Source organism: Erinaceus europaeus, unplaced genomic scaffold (genome assembly GCF_950295315.1).
Source record: "Erinaceus europaeus unplaced genomic scaffold, mEriEur2.1 scaffold_241, whole genome shotgun sequence".
NCBI lineage: Eukaryota > Metazoa > Chordata > Mammalia > Eulipotyphla > Erinaceidae > Erinaceus > Erinaceus europaeus.
In genome coordinates this window covers 101,702-122,832 of record NW_026647741.1, presented here as the reverse complement: position 1 = coordinate 122,832, position 21,131 = coordinate 101,702, and the positions used below count along the sequence as shown (strand labels likewise).

At 41.1% G+C, this 21,131-nt stretch overlaps 1 protein-coding gene and 1 pseudogene across 27 annotated transcripts in view; one reads left to right on the top strand and one right to left on the bottom strand.

Moving 5' to 3' along the window:
- ZMYND8 (zinc finger MYND-type containing 8) overlaps positions 1–21,131 on the bottom strand; it is a 154,662-nt gene that overhangs the window by 79,667 nt on the left and 53,864 nt on the right. For 15 of the 27 annotated variants that reach the window (XM_060184323.1, XM_060184322.1, XM_060184319.1 and 12 more), the window contains 6 exons: positions 20,312–20,460; positions 8,030–8,248; positions 5,120–5,233; positions 3,205–3,303; positions 1,984–2,076; positions 781–868 (listed from right to left, as the gene is read on the bottom strand). In XM_060184323.1, the coding sequence (XP_060040306.1) occupies positions 781–868; positions 1,984–2,076; positions 3,205–3,303; positions 5,120–5,233; positions 8,030–8,248; positions 20,312–20,460 (762 nt within the window). Of the gene's footprint in view, positions 1–780; positions 869–1,983; positions 2,077–3,204; positions 3,304–4,114; positions 4,169–5,119; positions 5,234–8,029; positions 8,249–20,311; positions 20,461–21,131 lie in introns of all 27 variants that reach the window. The other 12 variants (XM_060184328.1, XM_060184333.1, XM_060184334.1 and 9 more) reach the window with 6 other exon arrangements.
- LOC103116774 (large ribosomal subunit protein uL6-like) lies at positions 12,185–12,849 on the top strand (annotated as a pseudogene).

Below are 21,131 nucleotides of genomic sequence, written 5' to 3'. Positions count from 1 at the left end.
AAAACAAAAATATTGGGGGGGGGCTGGTGGTGGCACACCTGATTGAGTACATGTTACAGTGTGCAAGAACCCAGGTTCAAGTTCCCAGTCCCCACCTGCAGGGGGAAAGCTTTTTGCAAGTAGTGAAGCAGTGCTGCTGGTGTCTCTCTCTCTTCCTCTCTATCCCTCCCTTCTCTCTTGATTTCTGGCTGTCTCTATCCAATAAATAAAGATAATTAGAAAAAAAAATTTTTTTAATAGTTTTGAGGGAGTCGGGTGGTAGCGCAGTAGGTTAAGCACAGGTGGCACAAAACATAAGGATCGGAGTAAGGATCCCGGTTCGAGCCTTCAGCTCCCCACCTGCAGGGGCGTCACTGCACAGGTGGTGAAGCAGGTCTGCAGGTGTCTGTCTATCTTTCTCTCCCCTTCTGTCTTTCCCTCCTCTCTCCATTTCTCTCTGTCCTATCCAACAATGACAACATCAACAACAACAACAATAACTAGAACAATAAAACAATGGCAACAAAAGGGAATATTAAAAATAATAAAAACATTTATTTTTTTTGAAATAAGTTATTTAAAAAGAGTAGGTATACCAGTATCATATAGTCATGAGTCACGTTAGATGTCAGTTCACCCCCAAGAAGCATGACTGACCATTATATCACACATATTAGTACTCTACACAAAAGCATTCAAATTCACAGATCCTGATACCTGAATTAAAAGTTTATGATGAGTGGGAAATGGGCAGCACACACAGACAGCACTCTTTTGTTAGGAGTCATCTAAGCCACTCACCCCCATTATAAATGATGCAGTTGTGCAAAATCCACTTTGCATCAGCCAGGAAGGCTTCTGTGCAGCCATACATTTTCTTTTTAGCATTCTGGAGAGAAAAGCCAGGGAACATAATCACCAGTGAGTCTATACTAGCAACACCTGTGTCCCTACATAATTTTCTTTGCAGTCATTTGCCAATTTAATTAATGCTTTCCCTCATTTCCCAAGATGCTATTATATTCTGAGATCTAGAACTCTATAAAAATGTATTCATTAACATTCATGACACTAACTTGAATTTTCTCAATTTATATTAACTGTCATTTATCAAGCAGCTTCTTCCAATGAACTAGGATATTATGTATCTGCATATCTCTTACTTATTGTACAAGCATTATGACTAAAGAACTCAATGGGCTGCTTATTGTCATCACCTTACAAACTGGGAAATTAATATCTAGAAGTACTAAGGCACAGACCCAAAATTTCAAACTTAGGAATTTATGGAGCTAAGACTCCAACTTCATCTTCTGTTAGTGACTTTTTTTATTATAAGAAAATGTGTGCAATTTTCCAAAGCAGGATGGATTTATTTGTTCAAGGTAGAAGGAATGTCTGGCATCAGTGCAGATAATATGAAGCAACATTTTCTCCTCCTCAATGCTTTTATTTACCCTTATTTTGGTGCAAATAATTTTAAGACAAAGAGATAACAAGCGCAATCTTATGTGTTACAAGTGCAATTTTCAGCACAGAGTTTTAGTGTGAACTTTTAAAAACACCTTCAAAAATTAAAGAAATATTCATATCAGTATACAAAGTCAAGTTCTAAAAAAAATCAGCTCTTTATTGCTAATCTGGAAGTTTCCCAGACATTTAATTTTCTCTTCTTCCCTCCTGCTGCTCTCATTAGCACCTCCAAAAGAAAAGAGAGGAAGTAATATTCATATCAATCAAATCACTAATTCTTATAAGTTCTTGTTTTATAGGTTAAGAAGTTCAAATCTTGTATCATAAAAACTTGGAGCTAGTCAGTGGGTCTCAAAACTCCATTGCAATCCTTGATGGGATGTTATAGATGAAGTTACAGGACTTCTTTCATCCAAAAAATGGAGTAGTAAAACCACTTAATATGAGATGGCCCACAGGAAGTAAAGCAGGACCTTTAATCATCTCGACAACTGTAGACTATAACATTGAAGTTCTTTGATGGAGGCCAACCTTTTCCAATGTACAAAGGTCCATGGGATGAAAAATATACTCTGCGTAGTCAGGATGCTGTTCCAAGGGAACAGGCTTCTGGAATGCATCTGTCTACAAAAGAAAGGAAGGATACACACATTGACACAAAGCCTCTGAGCAAGAATCCCCATAAAGTACTTTATTTTATTTTTTTTATTATTATCTTTATTTATTGAATAGAGACAGCCAGAAATCAAGAGGGTGGGGGAGATAGAGAGGGAGCAAGAGAGACACTTGCAGACCTGCTTCACCGCTTGTGAGGCTTTCCCCTGCAGGTGGGGACTGGGGGCTCGAACCTGGGTCCTTGGGCACTGTAACGTGTGCTCAACCAGGTGCGCCAGCACCCTGTCCCTCCCATGAAGTACTTTAAAATGTGGACAACTTCTCAAGAGAATGCCGTCATAATGCTTTCTATAAAGAATGACCTTGAGGATCTGCAAATTGATTTCTATCTCTAATGAATAATCATGGGCCCATTTGTGCTGGGATATGTTATTTATCTTTGGTTTCAATATATTCTTTAATTATTCTTACACTAGAACTGATAGAAACTGTAGGCTTGAATTATGAACACATTTTATGTATACACTGCAAATGCTCACAATCAAAATTAGTTGTAGGTAAAATGTCACTGTTCTTAGAAATAAAAAAAGATTCCCTTAGTATCAACAGACATTTTCCACACAGGGGAAAAAACAGAGAGTGAGATATTTACTTCTACTTTCAGAAACTAAATAACATCAACACAAACACTTTTTTTTTTTTTTTTTTTAAAGAGCACTGCTCAATTCTGGCTTATGGTGGTAAGGGGGATTGAACCTGGGACTTTGGAGCCCCAGGCATGAGAGTCTGTTTGCATAACCATTATGCTATCTACCCCTGCCTAACAAACACTTTTGACAGTTCAGTTTTCACTTTCATTCGTTTTCCTAAGACTTAGTTAAGTCAGCTCAAAATGATTAGCAAGGGTGGGGGTAGATAGCATAATGGTTGTGCAAAGAGATTCTCATGCCTGCAGCTCCGAAATCTCAGGTTTAATCCCCTGCACCATCATAAGCCAGAGAGCTGAGCAGTGCTCTGGTTTAAAGAAAAATTTAAAAGTTAATAAAAATTAGAAATGGGGGCTCGGGTAGTGGTACACCTGGCTGAGCATATGTGTTACAATCGTTCAAGGACCCAGGTTCAAGCCCCTGGCCCCACCTGCAGAAGGAAAGCTTCACAAGTGGTCAGGGGGGCTGCAGGTGTCTCTCCATCTCTTTCCTTCTCTATATCGCCCCCCTCCTCTCGATTTCTGGCTGTCTATTCAAGAAATAAAGATAATAAAAATTTAATTAAAATAAAATAAAAATAATTAGCCAGGTTTAATGCTATCAATAAATAATCTACAAGATTTCATTAAGCACTAAATTATATTCCAACCCACCAACCAAATAGGTTAACATCTGTAGTAACGGAGTCCTTGATCAAAGTGAAAGTTTGGCATTATTAAGTTAAAAAGGTTCTTCAACAAAATCAGCAACTTTCAGCTTCTTTAATATTGACAGCTCTAGGGCGGAGGGTAGATAGCATAATGGTTATGCAAACAGACTCTCATGCCTGAGGCTCCAAAGTCCCAGGTTCAATCCCCTGCACCACCATAAGCCAGAGCTGAACAGTGCTCTTTTTAAAAAATAAAAATAAATAAATATTGACAGGTCTGTATGAACCTACTCTTTTGGTAAACAATTTTTTTAGACATTAAACCCATGAAACGCAAGGAATGACTTCCTTGTCACTCAACACAGAAAACGTTACAGTAAAATAAGAAATTTTGAACCAAGCTATGACTATAAACCTTTGCTTCCAAGGAAATCTTGTCAGGTCAATGGGGTTTCTAATTTAGTAACAACCAACTGGTATTGATGTAAGATTTCAGAATATAACCTGACGCTGTTGACTGGCTACGGAAGAAGGGCAAACGCTAGAAGAAGAAGAATATAAAAATCGTGACTAAAGCATATTACTTTTTTGTAAAGAAAGTAAACCTTTTGTAGCTATAGAAAATCCAGAGATTCTACATTTCCATATGTTCATTTGGCAAACTGAAGCATTTTTCACCACGGGTACATACGGTGTAAATAAAAAAAGGAGAACCACACTGTGCGTCAAGGCTCTTTAGATTCAACTGGAGGGGAAAAGAACAGAATGTTGATTTGATTGTTGAAAGTAGTGCTTGGAAAAAAACAGTGTCCTTATTGCTCTCTTCCTGAAAACTGTAGTCACTATGTATAGGAGACTATGACTGAAAACCATGAGAAGGAAGCCATGGTAACATACAGAGCTGGTCAGCTGAATGTGGTAACCCTGCTTCCACACTTTTCTCCCCCAGGGATCAAAGGGTTAAACCCCATTTCAAAAGTGAGAAACTAACTAAACCCTCACCCTGTATAGGAATCTCACTGGCTGAGTTTTACTTCAAGGCTGCATCATCAGGCTGTGGTTATAAATAGACTGGGCTGCACTGTGTCACTGAGATGGAATTTTACTAGTGCTCCTGGGAAGAAACATAAAACTCCCTGTACTTCATGACCAAATCAGAATTTTAAATCCCCACCAACTTTCTCCTACATGTCATTTCTCAATTCAAAGGCTTTGGGACACAAAACAATCACTACAGAGAATTACCTGAGGAGTTGGGTGGTGGCACATCTGGCTGAGTTTACACATTACTGTGCACAAGGACCCAGGTTCAAGCCCCCTAGTCCCCATGTGTAGGGGGGAAAGCTTCACAAGTGGTGAAACTGTGATGCAGGTCCCTATCTATCTACCACCCTTTCCCTTCCCTCAATTCCTCTGTCTATATCCAAAATTAATAAATAAACTACCTGAATGAATTCAATGTGTAGGTATTTTAATTCAGGCAGATAAGGCCCAAAGCATATAAACACTGGTGTCTGAGAAGTTAAAGTTACAAGGGGAATGTTATGCATGTACAAACTATTGTACTTACTGTTGAATGTAAAACATTAATTCCCCAATTAAAAAAATAATAATAAAGTTATAAGGAACAAGAATGCTAACAGTATTAACAAAGTCATTATGTCTGTTTTTATACCAACAGGAACTTTCTTCTTACCCCCGGCTGTTTCATTTTCTGAATGGCAAACTTGAGCAGGTAGGATAACTGTTCGATGGTGAGCATTGTCATGGCTTTACTCTGAGTTTCAATACATTCTGCTACTGTAATCTTCTATAAGTCAAAAATCACACAAATGACCGGTTAGAAAAAAAAGAAATTACAATCAATGAACTTAATCCTCTAGCCTACTGATTTCTCACTGAATTCACACATACAAATTTCCCACCTACATGAGACTTGTTTCCTTTGAAGGATTCCTATCTAGTTTAACCAATGAGAAAGAGATTTGATTAGTAAAATTATAGAGTCACCAATCTACTGATTAGGTTATAAGAAAATGTTTTTAGCTCAGGAAGATGGCACCGAAAGACAGGTGTGGGTAGGAAGGGACTTAGAAAATCATCATCATTATAACCTTGAGTTTCAAAATGAAAGGAAAGGCCACTGCTGTTTCAGAATAATCTCTTCACACAATGAATCAACTTGATCCTCTTAAGGTTCTGAGTGATCTTTCAGAAAACTGACAAGGCATCAGTGACATCAATGATGAAAAGGGATAGTCTTTCCTGTAAAAAGAATCCAAGAAATGGGAACTGTCCTAATAAATATAACTTCATTCTCAGGCACCACTGATGTGAACTTACTCAGAACATGCTGGAAAACTCTTAACATGGGAGAGAGTCTACCTCCACGGGCAGTAAATATATTTTATAAGAGAAATCCCCACCAATAAAAAGACCCGGGGAAATATTTAAAACCAGATTTTGCTATATTAATCTGGCACTATTATAATTTAGAACTTCATAATCCTTATAGAGCAGCAACCACAAAAATAGCAAAACCTGATGATGTCAGGAAAACACTCTTTAGCCATCTGTGTAGGAAAAGCTGAGAAAAGTTTTCCCCAATTCATTTGGATTTAGTTTCCAGTCTTCAAAAACAGCTGGCCTTCCCAGCTTAATACCTGCACCAATTCATCCCCGGAAAAAATTCATGGCCCTAAATCTCAGGTATTCAAACACCTGCTTATTTCAACTTCAATTTGTTCCCATGGTGAATCTCTGAGTTGCTTGCTGCTTAACTGTCATTCTCCTCTACCTTCCCCAACACTGACATCCTTCTTCCAGGCAGTCAATGCTTGGTTTCTACACTGTAGAGCACAATACAGATATCTTCAAACTTTTTTTTTTTCCCCTCCCTTCCCCTGCATGGAGACTTCTGATCCAAAGCAAACTAATGAGCTCAAGGACAATTCAGCAGAAAGCTGACTGATAAGAGTTGTTCTGCTAGATTAGAAATAGTAAGAGAGGGGAGTAGCGCAGTGGGTTAAGCGCATGTGACACAAAGCACAGGGACCAGCGTGGAAATCCCAGTTCAAGGCCCCGGCTCCCCACCTGTAGGGCAGTCGCTTCACAGGTGGTGAAGCAGGTCTGCAGGTGTCTCTCTTTCTCTCCCCCTCTCTGTCTTCCCCTCCTCTGTCGATTTCTCTCTGTCCTTATCCAACAACAAACGACATCAACAATAACCACAACAAGGCTACAACAACAAGGGCAACAAAAGGGGGGGGGGGGAATGGTCTCTAAGAGCAGTGAATTCATGGTGCAGGCACTGAGCCCCAGCAATAACCCTGGAGGCAAAAAAATAATAATCATAAATAAATAAATAGAAATGTAAGACAAAAAAACTCTTTGGTGTGGGGGATCACATCTAACTATATATGATAAATAAATAAGTAAAGCTTCCCAAGTGCTGAAGGAGTATTACAGGTGTCTCTGTCTTGTGTCTTTGTCTCTTTCCCTCTCTATCTCCCTTCTCAATTTCTCTGTCTCTAACCAATAATAAATAAAAATTTTTTTTTTTAATTTTTAGAATTTGCTAGAAATTGGACTAACAAGGAGGGTCTTTTACTATGCACTCTGCTCCTACCTGTGCTTGTCAGGTTCTGTTATGTAGCTCCCTCTACCTGGAAGGCAGAAATGTTTCCCTCCTCCCCTTCTTCAGATCTTCCTGGAGTGTGAGACCACCACAGACTTCATTTAAAATGGAAACGCCCAGCATCCCTTCTTTATTCCCTACCCCTCATCTTCAGATTCATTTTCTCTCTTCTAGTAAACACACTATAGATCCTATCTTGGTTTTGTCCTTTCACCTGAGAAATGTGAGTGGTGTCTCTACATGGTCACTGCTGAATCCAAACCCTAACAGTTATCTGTTGGATGAAGGAAAGAAAACTGAAGGCAAGCCCACAGAACATGCAGCCAAACCTGGTCATCCCAACCTGGGTGCAGCGGCCGCATGTGGTCTTTTCAGACTGGATGAACTGGCGGTAAAAGCTTCTAAATCAGCTTCTTGAAATATTCACTATAGACTACCACACCAGGCTACGGTGCAGTGGATAAAGCATCGGACTCTCGGGCATGAGGTGCTGAGTTCCATCTCTAGCATGTGCCAGTATTGTGGTCTGGTGTTCTCTCTCTAACTGATAAATAAATCTTCAAAAAATATGTAAGAAGATAGGGCAGGGAGATAACCAAATGATTATGCAAAAAGGCTTTCATGCCTAAAACAAGTCCCATGTTTAATCCCTGGCACCACCACAAGGCAGAGAAAGCTAAGACTGTTCTGATAAAAATAAGTAATAAATACTCAGAGAGGTCAAGCTCTCAGAGTGATCTACAGACCAAAAAAGAATCAAAAACTATACTTAGTGTATTTCCAAGACCTGTAGCACCAAGGCACTATTAATATTCGTCAAGGAAAGGAAAAAAAAAAAAAAGGTAGCCAAGACAGAGCAGGTGGAATGAGCTCTATCCATATTGTTGGGGGAAAAAAGTAAAAGGAAGGAAGAGAAAAAAGGAGAAGAAAACGAGGCAGGCAAATGCATTTATTCATTCATCAGGAACTAACCTCACATTCAGGACAAAACCAGTCCCCCTCTGGTTCCGATGTCAGTCTCAGACACTTAGCGTGATAAACCCGGGGACAGAGCTCACAGCAAAGGACTTGGCCTTCCCGGTGACAAACCCAGCAGTAGAAATCATTTCGTCCATCCTGCGGTACAACATCAACAGGGTCTGTGGTGAGTGGCTGCTTCATATAGTAAAACGGACCATGTCTTAGTTCTGACTGAAATGTAGGCAAGAAAGACAGGTTTGGTTTCAAAACAAATGTGCATTCTCAAAAGGAAGTTGAACAAATACATCAATAACAATAAGAGTAAAATCACAACAATTCATATAGTCATTAATAAGTTATCTTGAATTACTCTACTAAATACAGAGTCTTCAGGTTGTTAACATATTGAGGAATTTTTTTCCCCTTTTTCTATTTGAAGAGATCATGGTTTAAAATGCTGGTAGCTAAGAGTTAATAGGCAGCGCTAGCATATTAACTAACAATGGCTACAATCCAAGACTACAAGTAACTAACTCTACCAGCTGTAGGACCATGGGCAAGTCAGTTAATGTTCCAGTTTCAATTTTCTCATTGGTAAAATGCAGATAAAACAAATTAAGTTCATGTTATCATGGTTACAGTTAAAAGGGGTGATATGTGCTTTTAACATAGGGTTACCATTATTAACATTGCTAATACAGCTAAGAGCACAATGTACAAAAACCTAAATGTACAAATTCAACTAATATATAGCACATAGACTCTTTCCACAGCAGGAGTCTGTACTGGAATGACCACAAAATGGTCATCCACTTAGGACAACTCTCAATACATAAAAGTATTATAAGACAGCAAGAGGTTTCCTAAAACTTTGACATCAGACCAAACTTCCAGACCAAAGACATCAGGAAAAAAAATGTGCCACTAATAACGAATGATATTATCTACCCAAACTACACTTCAAGTAGATAAAATTGATCAGAAGAAACTCATTTATGAAACATCTACTTTGTGAAACAAGAAATCCTGTTTGGGAAGTATGAGAAAAGTCTGAAAAAACATTCAAATTCCAAGGAAAGTGTCAAAATGATCTGATAGCTCTGTGTGGCCTTAAAAAAGCTGCTCACTCTACTCTGAGTATCACTTCCTCTGAAAATCACAGATAAGGGGCCAGGTGGCAGCATACCTAGTTAAGCGCACACATGCAAGCGTCAACCCGGCTTTGACCTAGCACGTTATGATTGGGCCCTCCTCAATCGCTATCGAACAGGCCATGGCTGGTGCGCCGCTATGTTCCATCGCTGGGGAGCCAGAGACGACCCGAACTGCCCCTGCGGCTACAGACAGACTATGACCCACATAGTCAACGACTGCCACCTCTCCAGATTCAAAGGAGGTCTCGAAACTATACATCAGGCTCAACCTGACGCTGTTGACTGGCTACGGAAGAAGGGCAAACGCTAGAAGAAGATTTAAGTGTACAAGGACCCAGATTCAAGCGTCTGGACCCCACCCACCTGCAGAGGGAAAGCGCCATGAGTGGTGAAGTAGAACTGCAGGTGTCTGTCTCTCTCTCTCTCTGTCTATCTATCTATCTATCTCCTCTTCCCCTTTCAATTTCCCTCAGTCTCTAATAAAATATATATATATATATATATTAAAAAGAAAGAAATCTTTCTTTTAATTTTTATTATCTTTATTTACTGGATAGAGACAGCTAGAAATTGAGAGGGAAGGGAGTGATAGAGAGGGAGAGAGGAGGGGCCAGGTGGTGGCGCACCTGGTTAAGCGCACATGTCACAGTGCACAATGACCCAGGTTTGAGCCCCTGGTCCCCCCCCCCCATCTGCAGGGGGAAAGCTTCGTGAGTGGTGAAGTAGGGCTACATGTGTTTCTGTCTGACTCCCTCTCTCTCTCCCTTCCCTCTCAATTTCTGGCTATCTCTACTCAATAAGTAAATAAAGCTAATAAAAAAAATTTTTTTTAAGAGAGGGAGAGAGGAAAGAAAGAAATCTTTAAAAAAAAACTCAGATAACAGCTCAGCCACAAACCACAGGGATTACCATTTAATTAACCTTACTATAAAAAAATGGTTTTAAAATTCTTCAGTAAAGCATTGTGGTTTTTCCTTTATAAAGATCTCACAGACTGGTTGAGACTGCATCATTTCTGCTGAAACACTATAAGATCAAAAAAAATGTAATACTTTAGTAGTAAAAAAATATTTTTCGTCAACTCAAGAAATTTAAGACACACAAAAGAAACAAAAAAGGCATCATTTCTAAGTAACATCAGTTTTGACATTCGTGTCTAAAATGTTTATATTTTCTTTCATCTTTAACTGGCTAGGACACAGATACAGAGAGTGACAAGACAGCAGGATGCTGTTCTGTTCCTGCCATTTATGGTAACCTTTTTTATTATTTATTTATTGAATAGTGACAGAGAGGGAATGAGGAAATAAGGACGGTAGAGAAAGACACCCAAAGCACCACCCATGAAACCTCCCCTTCCAGGTGGAGACTGGGGGCTTGAACTCAGGTTCTTGTAAACTATAATGTAACTATAGAGGTTCTCAGAACAGAGGAGACAGAATCATGGTTAAGCAAAAGACTTTCCATGTCTAAAGGTCTCCTAAATAAATCCTAGGTTCATCCCCAAAAAACACCACCATAATAAACCAGAACTGAGGGGGGCGAGGATGGTGGGTCCTACACATGGGAACAGCACCCATGAAGGAAAAAGGTTCTATTTGGTTTCCAGAGAATAACAGCAGTGTTACAATAATCTTCCCACCTTAAATTCCCAATGTGTCCTCACATACATCATCTGTATTTTATCCTCACAAAACCTCCCAGTTAGGTAATCAGGGTAGATATTTCCCTTTCTACTTTACTGGTAAGAAGACAGGACTCAAAAGAATCATCTGGCTGCAGAAAGACATCTCACCAGGTAGAGCACTGTCTTGCTGTGCACATGGCTCAAGTTTGAGGCCCCACGCCACATAACAGATAAAGACAGAGAGGCAGAGACCACAATACCAAAACTTCCTTCAGTGTAATGGAGGCCCGGCTTGAAGCTGGTAAAGCAGCAAACTATGCAAAGTGAGCTATTACACCAGTCCTAGAGGTGCAACTTCAAGAGTGGAAGCTTTGGTGTCATGGTGTATGTATCTGTCTTCCTTGCCCTTCACACTATGTGCGCTTAAGCCAGTACGATACCACCCAGCCCCCGGAGTCTCTGTCTTCCTATCTGCATGGGGGCTGGGGGGGGGGGGGCAGACTAAATTGTGTATATGTGAGGCCCCTGTTACACATACATACACACACACACACACACACACACACACTGTCTTATCTGATCCCACAGCTCAGAACAACTAAAACCTTGGTATCTGAGTACTCTTCGATCACTGTGTACCACACATACAGTAACACTAGATGCAGAGGAGGGTCTGATGGTTTCGTATCCCCCCCCCACCCCGCACCTCAAAGAACATTCTTCAAATACCTCAAAATCATGCTTACTTAATGCAAAAAGCTGGAAGGGGGACTGAATATCAAGAACATAAATAGCCACAAGACAGCATCTAAAGCATGGGTTTCTCATCCTCAGAAGTAGTAACATTATTATGGATCAGAAAGTTCCTTGCCGTGGGGAGCCGCCGTCCTCTACACTGTAGGGCATGTAACAAAATTCCGGGCTAAATACCATTAATACCCCACACACCAAAATTGTGACAATCAAAAATGTCACCAGATACTGCCAAATGTTCCTGGAGGGGCAAAACTGTCCTTCAGTTAAAAACTATCAACGTAGTGAGACTGCTATCATAACGTAGGAAAACGTTTTTTTAGTTTCTTTGAGGATGGTGCTTTAGAAGAGTCATAAAGGAGGAAAAGGAAGAGAAGAAAAAGGGAAAATTCCTATTAAAGAACAAGCTGTTCATATCAAACGAGCAGAACCTGAGTGGGGTCTTGCAGGATGCTTTTGTGGCTTTTGCAAGATAACAGTTAGCCAAATTTCAGAGCTCAACTTCCTTTCAGTTAGTTAATAATAGGACAGGAAGAGCTATTAGGAGTTAAATGAGAAGAATGGAATGTGACAGCCAAGCTCCCTAACCAACAACCCAAGTCTTTTTTTAAAAAACTGTTTCTTTTGCTTTTTTGCCGCATCTACTGCGAGAATGAAGACCATTCTCAGCAACCAGACCGTCGACATCTCTCTGAAGGGCCGCACGGTCATCGTGAAGGGCCCCAGAGGCACCCTGCGGAGGGACTTCAACCACATCAACGTGGAGCTCAGTCTCCTCGGAAAGAAAAAGAAGCGGCTCCGAGTTGACAAATGGTGGGGAAATAGAAAGGAACTGGCTTCTGTCCGCATTATCTGCAGCCATGTACAGAACATGATCAAGGGTGTTACACTGGGCTTCCGATACAAAATGAGGTCCGTGTATGCTCACTTCCCTATCAACGTTGTTATTCAGGAGAATGGGTCTCTTGTTGAAATCAGAAACTTCTTGGGAGAAAAATACATACGCAGGGTTTGAATGAGGTCAGGTGTTGCATGCTCACTATCGCAAGCCCAGAAAGATGAATTAATTCTTGAAGGAAATGACATCGAACTTGTATCAAATTCAGCTGCATTGATTCAGCAAGCTACAACTGTTAAAAACAAAGATATCCGGAAATTTTTGGATGGTATCTATGTTTCTGAAAAAGGAACAGTTCAGCAGGCTGATGAATAATCTCTATGGTGTCCAACCACACAAGCAGCAAAATAATGGATGATGTGTGATCTCTTAAAAGATGCAATAAAAGCCATTACTGGTTTGGGGGGGGGGGGAAGAACTGTTTCTTTTTTTGTTTTTAGTATTTTCTATATTTATTTACTTATTCCCTTTTGTTGCCCTTGTTGTTTTATTGTTGTAGTTATTATTGTTGTTACTGATGTCGTCGTTGTTGATAGGACAGAGAGAAATGGAAAGAGGAGGGAAAGACAGAGAGCGGGAAAGAAAGGCAGACACCTGCAGACCTGCTTCAACGCTTGTGAAGCGACTCCCCTGGAGGCTATTTTTCCCCTTTTGTTGCCCTTGTTGCTTATTGTTGTTGTTGTTGTTGTTATTGCTGTCACTGTTGTTGGATAGGACAGAGAGAAATGGAGAGAGGAGGGGAAGATAGACGGGGAGGGGAAGATAGACGGGGAGAGATAGATAGACACCTGTAGATCGGCTTCACCACTTGTGAAGCAACGCCCCTGCAAGTGGGGAGCCCGTGGCTCAAACCGGGATCCTTACGCCTGCGCTTAACCCGCTGGGCTACCAACTCTCCCAACCCAAGTCCTTTCTACCCAGCAGAAGCTGGAGGGGGCGGGGGGAAGGAGGAGGTGCAGAGGCACCTCCATTTCGGAAGTTAAACTTTTTCGTCTCCTCTCCTCCCCACCAGACTTGGCTGGAGTGAGTACCCGGCTGCTCCATACTCTTTTCAGGAAACCTAATCCTTTCCTAAAGTAAAATAGAAATAAATGCCTGGTAATCTCCTTGTCAATCAGGTACCTGCCTTATCTGAAGCGGTTTTAAGTGTTTCCTACGCCATAAAATTCATCTGATAAATCCGGAACTTTTTTCCTAAAGCGAATCATTTCTGACAAAATGACGTTTTTTTTCTTCCCCACATGTCTGAGGCATGTTATCAGTCTGCTTGTAAAGAAAACAGGTTGCAACCTGTGTTGTTATAGGATAATTACAGGGTCTAAGAACAAATGTTCTTATTTACCTGCCCTTTCTACAAGTTAGCTTAACAAGAAAATAGACAGACTTGATCAGTAACTTCTGAAAAGACCTTAGACTACACCAAGAGGTGCCCAAGTGTTTCTGTAATATAAAGGGTTCCATGAAGACAGCGGGTGATAAGGTCAGCACAAGAGCTCGCTGGGATAGTGTGCTGCATTGCCATGTGGGAGACCAAGGTTCAAGCCTGGCACCCACGGCATTGAGGGAAGTATTTCAGTACTGTGGCATCTTTCACAGTTTGTTTTTAAACAAACAAACTGGGGGTTGGGCGGTAGCGCAGCAGGTTAAGTACACATGGCACCAAGCCCAAGGACCTGCATCAGGATCGCTGTCCAAGCCCCTGGCTCCTTACCTGTGTGTGTGTGGGGGGGGGGGGAGGGGTCACTTCACAGGTGGTGAAGCAGGTCTGCAGGCCTATATCTTTCTTTCCCTCTCTGTCTTCCCCTCCTCTCTCCGTTTCTCTCTGTCTTATCCAACAACAACGACATCAACAACAATAAGACAACAAGGGCAACAAAAGGGAAAATAAATAATAATTTAAAAAAAGAAAAAAAAACTAAAGATAGCAAGTAAATGAGGTTTCACAGGTCAGGTCACTAATGCATGGGCTCAACTCCTTGCCACAGACAGTATGTGAATAAATGCTGTATGTCAATTATTAAAACAAAACAGCTCCTGGGCTGTATTGGGGCCACAGAGTCTCTTGTTTTTCTACTGCCAAAACCTGGTCTACATAAACTAGAGGATGGGAACCTGGATGTGTGGGTGAGCGCAAGGTACATGGTATTTAAAACAACTACAGTAAAGGGCAACTTTATAAACAGAGTCCAAGCCTCAGCTTTGTGTTTTGTTTTTTAAAGATTTTATTTATTTATTAATAAGAAAGACAGAGGGAGAAAAAGAATCAGACATCATTCTGGTACATGTGCTGCCAGGGATTGAACGCTGGATCTCATGCTTGAGAGTCCAATGCTTTATCCATTGTGATGCCTCCTGGAACTCTTTGTTTTGTTTTGTTTTCTGTGGCAGAAGGGCAACAAATACACACGCTTTTGCTCGGTCTTTCACTTCAGATAGAGGGAACTACACCACAGCACTACTCTACCATGCATGAGTGGAGCTTCCCCTGGTGCTGTGGTGTCCCATCTGATGCCAGAATCTAAGTATAGTATAGTAATACCCTGCTTGAGTATGCCTTCTCCTGGCCCCTAACTTTTATTCTTAACTAATACAGTTCAAGGGATTGAGCCCCAGGGCCTCCCATAAAGAAGAGAGGCAAGGGGTGGTGGGTAGACAGCATAATGATTATGCAAACAGACTCTCATGCCTGAGACTCCAACATCCCAGGTTCAATCTCCCGCACCACCACAAGCTAGAACTGAACAGTGTTCTGGTTAAAAAAAAAAAAAAAGAAGAGAGGCATACTACACTCAAGCCCTCTGGCTGAACTCACTTGTTTCAAGCACCCCCTCCCCGCCCCATCCCAACTTCACAAGCTGCAAGTCTCTCTATCCCCCCCTCTCTCTCAATTTCTGGCTTCTCTACCCAATAAATAATTTAAAATACTTTTTAATTTTTTTTTTTTTTTAAAGAAAAGAAAGAAAGCAGTAAGTACTAGAAAATGCCTCTGCTGTAAGGAAAATTGACCTCTGAAAGACCTTGGTCTACACCAAGAGCCGGCAAACTGTTTCTATAAAGATAGCAAGCAAGTGAGGGTGAGCAATGGTTCAAGCATTCAGCCTTGATACTGGCAGGACAGCAAGGAGGGCAGAGTCCGTGCCCTTGTAAGGAGGCAGCCCTCACTCAGCTCAGGTCAAGGTAGCAATCTGAGCTGCATCAACACATATCCAGCGCTGCTTATCATCAGGGAGATGCTGGGAAGCCTGTCAGTCCTCCAACAGTCTCACTTTTTTTTTTAAATTTTTTTTTTTTTGTATTTTATTTACTTTACTTTTGAGAGAGTTACAGAGAGGGAAAGACAGAGGCAAATACCAAGCACTGCACAGCTCTGGCTTATTGTGGTGTGGGGGACTGAACCTGGGACTTCGGAATCTCAGGCATGAGAGTCCCTTTGCATAACCATTATGCTATCTACCCCTGCCCTAGTCTCACTTTTTGTTACCTTCTCCTGCCCAACAAAAAATTCCTGTGAAACGTTCCAGTTTTTAAAACATGTGAGAGTTCAATAAAATCAGTCTTATTGATATGTAGGTAGACCATACTCAGTGGAGTAATGGAGGAGGTCACATCCTTTCCTGGACATATTTGATCCAAAAAAACCACTATGGCCATTTTGTACAAATTTGGGCAGATTTTTTTTTTCAATCCTTTAATGAGGAAATCTCCCCTCAAAAGGACTCTTTGGACCCAAATGTCCCCAAGAACTAAAAATTAGAGTAGCATGGCTCAGAAAAGGCTATGGTGCTGATTTGGGACAATTTATTTCTTGCCCCACCTACTGTGTAACAGTTTACAAACTCAACAAAATGCAAAGAGTGTCTGTTATATAGCTTGGGATTCTCCCCACCCACTCAAAAGAAGTACACCTACATTTTTTCATATCTTTCCTGAGGGGTGAAGCCACTGAGCCAAAAAGGTTTAGAAATTTAGTTTTAAGCCTTAGAGTAAAATTTTCTAATGCATAGCTTTAGGAGAAATATCTTTTATAACCTAGTGTTAAAAAAAACTAGTCCTGAGGCGGGGGTATGGTTATGCAAAGAGACTCCAAAGTTCCAGGTTCAAATCCCCCCCCCCCCATACCACCATAAGCCAGTGCTGAGCAGTGCTCTGGTAAAAGCACAAGGACCTGAGTGAGGATACTGGTTTGAAACCCCAGCTCCCCACCTGCAGGGGAGTCACTTCACAGGCGGTGAAGAAGGTCTGCAGGTATCTGTCTTTCTTTCCCTCTCTGTCTTCCCCTCCTCTCTCCATTTCTCTCTGTCCTAGTCAACAATAACGACAACAATAAAACAAGGACAACAAAAAGGAATGAATAAATAAATTTTTAAAAAAAATTTTAAAAACTAGCAAAGGAAACAAAAACACCTATATATATCTACGTTCATAGTAACACGATTTTTAATAACCAAAACTTGGAAGCAACCCTGATGCCAAATAACAAAGAATAGCTAAGAAAATTGAGATGTATGTACACACTGGAATACTACTCAGATGTTGAAAATGATGAAGTCATGACCTTTGCCTTATCTTAGATGTAAATTGAAGACAGCATGTTAAGTATTTGAAAGAACAAATAGTGAGTGATCTCACTTATAAGGAGAATTTGAGCAGTAAGGACAGGGGCCAGGCCGTGGGACACCTGGCTGAACATTACCATGAGCAAGGACCCAGACCAAGCCCCTGGCCCCCACCTGCAAGGGGGAAGCTTTACAAGAGGTAAAGCTATAGGTATCTCTTTTCCTCTCTGGCTCCCCTTGCCCTCTCGATTTCTGTCTCTATCTGGCAGATGATAAAATTTTTTATTTATTTATTTATTAATGAGAAAGATAGGAGAGTGAGAAAGAGCCAGACATCACTCCGGCACATGTGCTGCTGGGGATTGAACTGAGGACTTCAGGTTTGAGAGTCCAATGCTTTATCCACTGTGCCATCTCCCGGACCGCAGATAAAATTTTTTAAAAAGAATTTAAAAATAATTCTTTATGTGAAAGCTCGTGATTTTCAAATGTTAGACAACAGAAATTAGATTTTAAAAACTATTTTTATTCTGTAATTGTACCAGAAAGAAAGAAAAAGAGAAACGGAATGAGGGGTAGCTATCCAGAAGTGTTTGCTTGCTTGCTTTGGTTTTCAAAGATTAAAGTTCCTTTAGGAAAATGTGTATGGTGGTTGCCTCTATTATACAAAAATAAATCATTAATTAATTAATTAAACATACTAGAGTGAATTACGCAGTCACAGGTCAGGAATTTCTTAGTTAAAACTATTCTTTGCCAACTGGCGATTCAGCCCCTAGGAAGTTTTGTTTATTTATTTATTTTCTCCCCTAGGGAGTTTTGGATCGGAAAAAGCAAACTTGCTTTTTAATATTCTTAGTCCAGACCCCTATTTGATCATGTAACTGACGGTCAGCAATGAGAAAGCAATTGACAAGGTCACATAGCAAGTTTTCTCAGTAGGGACAGAAAACCGGGTCTCCAGATCTGTAACACTTTCCCTCCAGTGCCATGGCCCCATAAACTCTTCCATCAGTACTGAAGACTAGTTATTCAGAAGCACAATCACACGCTGTGTGCAGTCAGCCAGGCTCTGCTAATCCCCCACATTCTGAGGGAGTTCTGTGTTCATGAGCTCCCACCCTGTGTCAAACTCTGGCATAGCAGCAACCCCTGGACAATGGCTCTGTTTCTGAGGCTTCTTGTCCAGAAGAGGACACAGGCTTACAAGAATATCACTGTGGTCATCAGGCCTAAATGTCAGAAAGGGGTGATTAACATAGCAGGGAAAGAGGAAAAAAAAATGAGTGTGGCCTTCATGCTAGCTCCTCAGACTTCAAAGCCAACATGTATGGGATAGCTTCAGGTGGCAGGGAGAGGTTGTCTCTGGCTTGAATGTCTCTGGCTTGAAGCCACACAAGCAGATCTTCGGCTAAAGAGCCAAAGGCAGCCTCTTATTTGCAGAGACCTTGAGGAAGCAGCTTGACCTCTCTCAGATGAAACTGTAAATGGGAGATAATTAAAGTCCTTCCTCACAGGGTTGTAGAGATAAACTCGGTTCAAAGGAAAATAGCAGAAGAAAAAAGTGGCTCACCAGGTAGAGCATATGCAGAGTTTGCATCTGAAAGAGGGAAAAATTTGTCTCTGCACCTCTCCTAAAACTAAATATCTTTTTCAAAATTAAACTTTTTTTTTTTAATGCTTACAAGAGATGGCACACAGTAAGCATTCTGCCTTGTACTTGCATATATTTTTCAAATCACAACCCTTTGGAAATTTATTTAGGAGTGTCAATTTCTTCTCTCACAATGGACTCCCATTTAGATCTGTGCTATACACCATGGCAGCTACAACCACAGATGGCAACTTAAATTGAAATTAACTAATAAAATTTGGAGGCCAGAGAGATAGCTCACCAGAGAGTCTTACCATGTGTGCTACCCAGGACCAAACCCTGGCACCATCAAGGTATCTTGACACTAGGAAAGGTTCTTAATGCTGTGGTGTTTTGCCCCTTGCTTTATCTGAATGCAAAAGCAGACAGGGCATTGGCATACCACATGTGTTAAGGTCCAGCCCCCAAAATAAATAAATAAAACATAGTTCCTCATTCACACTTGCCACTAACTCAATGGTCATCATTATAAACAGCACAGGTCTAGAAAGATTTCTGTGACAGTGCTTAATTCATATCATTTGTATGATCGTTCCTTTTAACATAGAGTATGACTTGGTGTTTTATACTGGTATTATCTATGTCATCTGGCCTCAGTTCACCTGAACAACCCTGTGAAATCGGCAGCAACAGCCATCATTTTGACCATCTGACTAGCTGAGAAGACTCAGCACCAAGAGGTTAACTTTCCCACAGCCACAGAACAAAAGCAGAACTGGCGTCTGGCTATATAATTTTGAGAGTGAAAATAGATTAGTGTGCAGACACAGTCCTGGGCATTTAACTATTGCTAGATCTCTATCCATGAAAGCAACAATATTGTTTTATTCAGCCTCACATCCCCAAGAGCCCACTGCTGTCATCCATAATGCATAGAACGGATTAATACATCTTGAAAAATCCCTACTCAAAGTGGTATCAGAACAAGTGACGGAAACCCTGAATTCAGTGCTGAGAGATTTGACCTCCTGGTCTGCACTAAAACCCCTCTCATTTGTAAAAATCCTATTATCAAGTCCACATCGGAAAAATGTAAAGCTCTAAAAAGTGCCTTAGATAAACACAAGACATAAATCTTCACACACGGTTCATTGGTCCAGGCTGGTGAAGGTGGGTGGAGAGCTGGAATCATGCCAATAGGCATGTGCTAATGAAAAGAAATGGCCACTGATTACCAAAGTGGAAATTGTCTGTCTGTCCTCACAGACTTTCATGCATTGTTTTACAGATGAGAAAACTGAAGACAGGAAGGGAGTATTCCGATCTAGGAAGAAACCTCAGGTATAGCTCAGAGGTATTCCAACTGGTCCTAGAGGGGTGGTCCTTCCTCAGGCCACATGGGAAAATCAGTCCTATAACATTTTTTAAAATTTGAAAATAAAGATATCCAAGGAAAACATCCCCCAAATCGTAAACCACAGTGTCTCCGCCTCATTTGAGTCACTGCCCTATACCCAGAATAGATTTAGAACCTGCTAAACATAGGCAGGCCCATTCAGAGCTGCCTTTTGTGCCCCATGCAACTGACAGTCTGAGCAAGGCTGCTCACTAAATGCCAAGAAATGCGTCTACTAGAAAACTTATCAGCTGCAGTGCTTCTTGCTACAGCCTTTGTCCCACTGGTACAGACACCATTCCCGGTGGCCCTTTACCTGCTCCTTATTGTTATTGTTCAGTAAGCCGGGTTTCTTTTTCTTTTTAATAGGGCTTGTTGATGTGTCCTGTGGTGAGTGGCCATTGGAAGAATGCGGAGGGCTGGGGAACTTCCTTTTCTGGGCTGTTCTCTCTGTGGAGCCAGGATCTGCAAGAGACACACAGAACCACGTATTTTTAAAGCAGTCGGAGAGGCCTGGGCCCCACATGGAGGGAACCACAAGGCATTTTGTCTCCAGTCCAGTGTCTTCTTTTTTATTTCCCCCCCCCCCCCGTATTCCTCCTCCTCAGACACACTCACCCCTAACCCGTTTTCATGGTCAAGCAGTCTTCAGCCTACAGAACACTGCTGTAAAAACTTTAACACCCCCAGTCCCCACCTGTGGGGGAAAGCTTCAAGAGCAGTCAAGAAGTGCTGCAGCTGTCTCTCGCCCTCTCTGTCTCCCCTTCCCTTTTCAATTTCTCTCTATTCAATCAAAATAAAAGGGGGGGGGGTCATCAGGAACAGCGGATTCTCCATACAGGCAATGAGTCCCATTGACAAACCTGGTGGTAATATATAAAAAAAATTTTCTTAACTTTATTAACTGTCAAAATATGAAAACTGGGAGGTTCCACATAATAACCTAGACTTTTGCCTTCTTACTTCAAAGAAAATGAGGGACAAAGATAGCTCACTTGGAGAGCACAAGCCTTGCCACATATGGAGGTCCTGGATTCAAGTTCCAACACAGCCTGGATGGTAGAGCAATGCTATAGTATCTGTTTCTCCTCTCTTTCAAAAAAACAAATAGAAAATTGGACTAGAGAGGTTACTCA